Source organism: Toxorhynchites rutilus, chromosome 2 (assembly GCF_029784135.1).
Source record: "Toxorhynchites rutilus septentrionalis strain SRP chromosome 2, ASM2978413v1, whole genome shotgun sequence".
NCBI lineage: Eukaryota > Metazoa > Arthropoda > Insecta > Diptera > Culicidae > Toxorhynchites > Toxorhynchites rutilus.
The window spans coordinates 113431361-113437360 of record NC_073745.1 but is presented as its reverse complement, the minus strand read 5'-3'; the positions used below and the strand labels follow the sequence as shown (position 1 = coordinate 113437360).

Genomic DNA, 6000 nt, shown 5'->3' with positions numbered 1-6000 from the left:
AAACACCGAACATGGAAAAAATCAACTGAAATATTTAAGGTAACCTAACCATGTACCGACAGGTTCGAAGAACAGACTGAAAAAATATTTTGGGCATCCAATAATTGAATATTTGCTTGTCGTGTTTTGTGTAGAATATATTTGATCTGTACACGTTGACCAAATTTTATCTGTCAAAAAGAGTCAAATATTTGGCTTCGGTCAAACAGTGTATGAGCACCCTTAATAGATCGGAAAGATGTTTGACTACGAAAAAAACTATCCAGCTTTGGGAAGGTACAGACAAACACTTGACAATCATCAACTCAAAGGATTTCTCAAAAAAGCAATTCACCCACTCGTTGGATACCATTTCTTATGTTTCTTCATGTCAAATAGTTATTATTCAAGTGGTTGAATATACAAGATCTGAATGAAATATTTCCTTCTAGTTTCAGAAATCGACCAATCTAGGAAAGAAAATATTGAATGTTATTGAAATATATGAAGCCCCAACTAAAGTATTGAATAGAGGGAATTTTCGTTTCTTCCTCCTCCAGATGTTGAAACTGGAAACCTCGTTTTGTAGTCACTATACTTTTAATCGATGCTTTTCTCTTCTTTATCTTTATCATCGTCCGCGCTTTCGCCTTTATCATCTCCTTCGTCCTCTTCACCCTCCGGGTTGTACGTGATACCTTCCTCGTCCTCATCTTCCTCGTCGTCACCATCGACTTCTGCGTTTTCTGCCTCCGCTCTTTCCATTTTCCGTGCAAGTTCGGCTTCATCCGTAGCGGTAACCACTTTAGGTGCCATCTGCACTTTGAACACGCCACCGAGTTTCTCTATCGTTTCCTGAATCTTCTCGATAGCTACCTCGAGGGCTTTAAGGCCGTCAGCTTTTTCCGGAGTAGATGTTGTCATCACTGAATTGGAGAATGAAACATAAAAATTAGTGACTTCCTGAATAAAGAGAGGGCAATTGTGCATACCATACAGTGGAGGAGCGATCAAATTAATTTTAATTGGCAATTCTTCGGTCGACAGATCCAGGCCAGCCCGGAGAGCAGTCTTGACAGCATCAATTCCCTCGTAGCCGTAACAAGCGCATTCAATATCGGCCCGAATTTTCACCGCTTGCGAGGTCAATTTACGTTTGATATTGCTCAACAATAGTTCCTTCACTTCCTCGTCTAAGCCGCATTCGTCCAACAGAGTTGGGTCACTGTAAATATCAACATTTCAAACATGTTTGATCGAAAATACAACATTCCAACTTACATTACACACTGCTTGAAGATATCATGGGCAGCAGCTTTACTCTTGAACTTCTCCTCGAAGTGCCATGCCGTCTTTTCGTACAACTCTTCCAGCTGTTCGTCGTTAAAGTTCATCATATCGGCAACATGTCGAAGCAGCGAATTCACCGCCTTAGCTTTCGCGAATCGTTCTGTGCACTTTTCCACATCTTCTGGAGAGACTCGTCGCTTGGACAGATCAATGTATCCCTTGAACTTGTCCACACGAATGACCACCACCGGTTCGGTTTTACCCACTCGAATTAACTTATTGATCGATCGAATACGTCGGCGGGACAGCTCAGATAACAGAATCATACCCTCGATGTTGTTGTACTCCAAGAGGTAAACGTATGCTCCCATCTCGGCGATGGAACGGACATTCACCATCACAACATCCTCCACCTCCGGATATTTTTGTTTATAAAATCTGCACGTTAATACCATTTTGATCGATTGCTGCCGCTGTGGAAACAAGAGAAAACATTGAAAACTTCAATATATATTTGAGAATAAACACGACCAGCAGTAGACACAATTTAATTAACCCCATTCTCCTCTATCTTATTCATGAAGCTTTCTACTGTCATTTATGGATGATAGAAATGTAAAATATTTTAGTGGTTTTTACATGAATTTTTAGTCCCCTGCACCTTCTTTTTGTTACATCGTGTTAAACAAATACGAAACTCTTATTTTACATCAAATACTTACAGTTTTTCAGAGAGTTGTAGCACAAAAAAGCAATTTTTGAAATCTGATGAAACTTACATGTGGCAAGATGCCGACTGACAATGACAGAAAGAATGCACGAGGAAAACAACCGAAAAAATGACGCTTGACGAATGGGTTTAGACCAATGAGTACATATCGAGGTAGAGCAGTAGGTGAAGTTAATTATTACGACACGATATTTTTCGTATTGGAAAGCAAAATATCGTGTCGTAATTATTTGCATTCAATATGGAATGTATATGGAAGAAACAACACTATGTTCAAAGTACTCACGGTTGCATGATAATTTGAGCCAACATTCTCATGAAAACATTCAACTGTTTGTTTTTTAATAGATGACAATTGTATTGTGGCTTATTTCAATTATTTATGTGGTAAAAAGGTCCAGAGAGAAGTCGTATGCTTAGTTCTCGAAAGCAGTAACATTTTCGGTGAACTTTTGATTATTGCCGATTATTCTCTCACAGCATACACAACCATACTGAGAGCCTTCGAAACATCAACATCGTAACGTTAAAATAATGAAACTTCGTTTGTTTCTATGAGCGTGGGGAAGTGAAATTGGCGCATAGAAATATCACTTTTATCCACGTTGTACGACGTGATTTCACAAATATATTGATAAATATCTTCCTGAAAATAGCACTTTAACATGGATGTGTTGGGCAATCAAAGATAAACATAACGACTGACGTCACTATTTGAGAAATAGTTATGGCAGCGTATGCTATAAGAGACGAATGAACTCTCAGATAGCGAATTCGTTTTTGTTCAGTTTCAACCCCAGTGCCGCACTATGCTGTCAAAATGTTTTTTTATTCACTTTGTTTCGCACTCAGTGTCGCACTAGTTCGCCCCGAAAGCTGTTAGTTTCACACTGAGATGTTTCACCGGTTGGTAATCGGGTTCACCAATACAACTATACTGAACTAAAAATAAAGACTATGAAAATGGAAAACCTGCTGCTCGTGCTTTTGTATTATTGGAATCGTAATCCAATATTGATTCTGATTTTGAAGAGTATATTCGTGTAGACGGCATTAAGCTCCATGTGCTTTCATTGGGAAGCGAAAATTATTATGGATATTCAGGAGGAATAAACATGCTCTCAAAATCAAAATTATGAATGAAAATTTACTTTAACGTATCGAATATTTATTTTATGTGATGAAAAAAGAGGGTTTTTTCCGATATCGCAGAAACAATGAACGAAAACTGTGTCTAACGATGATTGTATATTATAATAGTAATTATTTGTGGAACAAACAGTAAATTCATCGACAAATGGTTAAGTGAGTGTCAGGACTACATGTGTTAGGTAATCAAACAATATAAAGTAAAAATTTTCATTCAAACTTATATATTTTTACACTGCACTTGGCCCTTCTGATCTGATAGAGAATAATTTACCTCCCACGCACTAATATCGCCACCAGACGTCGACACTGTACATTTGTCGTATATAATATAAATAAATCAGACTATATAACGCACACCAACAAACCACCGCATTCGTGAAACTGAAAACGTTTTTTTATTACAGAGTCAGTGTGGCACTGACTCAGTTTAAAAAACAAATTCGCTAAAGGTGGCCGTACACTGTTTGTCCGGAGGTCAAATATTTGACACTTTTTGACAGAAAAAATTTAGTCAAAATTTAGTATAAATTTCATGTTTGACAAAAATATTTTACAACCATAATTACACCCATTTGTTTTTGTCAAAAATTTGACATAAAACTATTTGGCGAAATACAGCTATTTGGAATGAATGACAAACACGGTTATCACATAGTACACTGTTTGTCGAGTCGGATAATTTTTTGTGTGCGTCCGCTGTCATTGACGCATTGTCGTCATGTCGCTGGCAAAATATGTTTCAATGAAAATGGCTACTGCAACTGAAGACGTCATATGGTGCTAGGGCAGTTGTCCTAGCCACTGCACTTAGGATAATTGCAGAGTATCAGAAAAAAAACGAAAGGGGTCCATAACCGCAGCATGTGAATGAACGAGTGGATCAAAAAGCGCGAAACGCGATTTCACGTGAACTGGTCCGAGATCTACGAAATGAGTATGCACAGATATGAAAGAACTTCTTTCGTATGGAGTTTGAAGATTTCTATTATCATCTTTGGTTACACTCTTAATTGAAAAAGAGTATACGCAAATGCGAAAAGCGATGTGCATTGACATTAAGATTTTTGGCAACTGGAGACAGTTTCACGTCATGACAGTATCTTTTTAAAATCCCGAGAACAACTGTGTCCCATATTGTTCCCAAGGTACCGAAATGCTTTTTTCATAGCCATGAAGAATGAGTCTGTGAAAATATATTTATTTTGTTCTGAGCCCTCTATTTCTGTGTACTTTGTATTAATCATATATCCAAAAAAAATTATTTTTATTATTTATATAAGTTTTATTCAAATTTAATTTATTACATTGTGTTCTTTCGAATAGAGATGATTATTATAAAAAAAAAACTATCGCACACTTATGTACATATATACACATACACATACACATATCGACCCAGGTTTAATTGATAACGGCCGAACGCTTGTCACGATTCTTCCGGCTGGTGATTGTGCGCATCTTGAAGGCAGCCGCATTCATGAACTTTTTTTTCGCCTTGCCCATTTTGGTGTTGCCCTGGACGTCGTCCAATCGGATCCCCAGCAGCAGCACATCTCACAGAAAGCCGATCTCCGACAGATGCACGTTCATTCCGAAATCCAGCGCGTTCCGGAGACAGATTTACTTATAGTGGAGAGACCACATGCCCAGCAGCAGTTTTCTTGCCGAACTTGATGCAAATCTCCGGCAAGATGTTTTCCTCCAGATAGCGGTGGACGTCGCGAAAGGTCGCACGCTGCACCTTGCGGTCAGGTTAAGCGCGATACTTGTGATCATCGGTGGCCAACTTCCTTGTGGCTTCGAACAAATCGGAGAGTTCCTCGCGAAGGAAGCCGTCATCGTGAAAGCTGCTACTATCCATGATGAGTGCGATGGTTTCCCCGGCAGTCATTCTTACGTCAAACTGGGAACTCTGTAGTAATCCCCCGAGGGAACTAGCGTGAGCAGTAGGACCCGAGCGCTGAGAGCGTAACTGTGAACGGCAGCGGCATTGGAACCGCTCGAACGTCTCTTTTGCAATACCTGCTGGATAAGATTCCCTCGAAGCTCTTCACCAGGTACAGCAAGTCTCCAATATCATCCGAACCATGGAAATTGAGCAAACCCAAAACCATACAGCACTTGGTCCGCACATCCTGCTAGACGGCGGTATCGTGTGCGACCGCCAACAGAACCGTCTTCAGCACCTTGATCAGCTTGTTAATATCGTTGACTTCCTCGAGCTGGATAACCAACATGATGCGTGCAGCCCACGCTTGTTCGGTTCCCTTGCCCTTCTTAATGGACTTCTCGATCGCATCCACTAACGAGAAGTTAATTTTGAATAAGAAAATAAACTTATAGAGAAAATTACGAACATACCTTCCTGCCATATTGCGAAATATAGAACTAATGTTTACTATCGGGCATGAATGCCTTCTGTGTTAGTCTGTGTCTGTGTTAGGGAAACACATTTCAATCGGAACAAAAATACCCCCGATTTGTATGAATTCGCAATGCCGATTTCCCCACGCTTCATGGATTTGAAGTCTGTGTTAGGGAAACACATTCCAGTCGGAACAAAAATACCCCCGACTTGCATGAATTTGAAATACCGATTTCTCCAGGCACCTTGGTTTAGAAATCTCTATTAGGGAACACATTTCGGTGGGAACAAAAGCTCCCCCTACTTTCGTGTGTTCTTTTTCTTCTTTTTGGCTTTAAGAAGGTTTAAACTTTTCAGTTCACTCGCCTCTAGGCTCTTTCGTGTGTTTGCAATGCCGATTTCGCTGCTTGGTTTTAAAGTCTGTGGGAACATTTTTCGATGAGAACAAAAGTCCCCCTACTTCCATGTATTTGCAATGCCGATT

At 39.6% G+C, this 6000-nt stretch overlaps 1 protein-coding gene and 1 pseudogene across 2 annotated transcripts; both read right to left on the bottom strand.

The window, feature by feature from the left end:
- Positions 1-341: 341 nt before the first annotated feature.
- Positions 342-2114, bottom strand: LOC129767613 (eukaryotic translation initiation factor 2 subunit 1). 2 transcript variants are annotated; one of them, XM_055768662.1, is made up of 4 exons: positions 1992-2114; positions 1261-1742; positions 972-1204; positions 342-905 (listed from the first exon to the last, which is right to left on the bottom strand). In XM_055768662.1, the coding sequence occupies exons 2-4, from the start codon at positions 1722-1724 to the stop codon at positions 580-582; spliced, it is 1023 nt and encodes a 340-aa protein (XP_055624637.1). In that variant the 5' UTR covers positions 1725-1742; positions 1992-2114; the 3' UTR covers positions 342-579. The 2 variants fall into 2 exon arrangements, with proteins under 2 accessions (XP_055624637.1, XP_055624638.1); XM_055768663.1 differs by having other exon boundaries at positions 2049-2082.
- Positions 2115-4552: 2438 nt separating this feature from the next.
- Positions 4553-5523, bottom strand: LOC129766054 (interferon-related developmental regulator 1-like; annotated as a pseudogene).
- Positions 5524-6000: the final 477 nt, after the last annotated feature.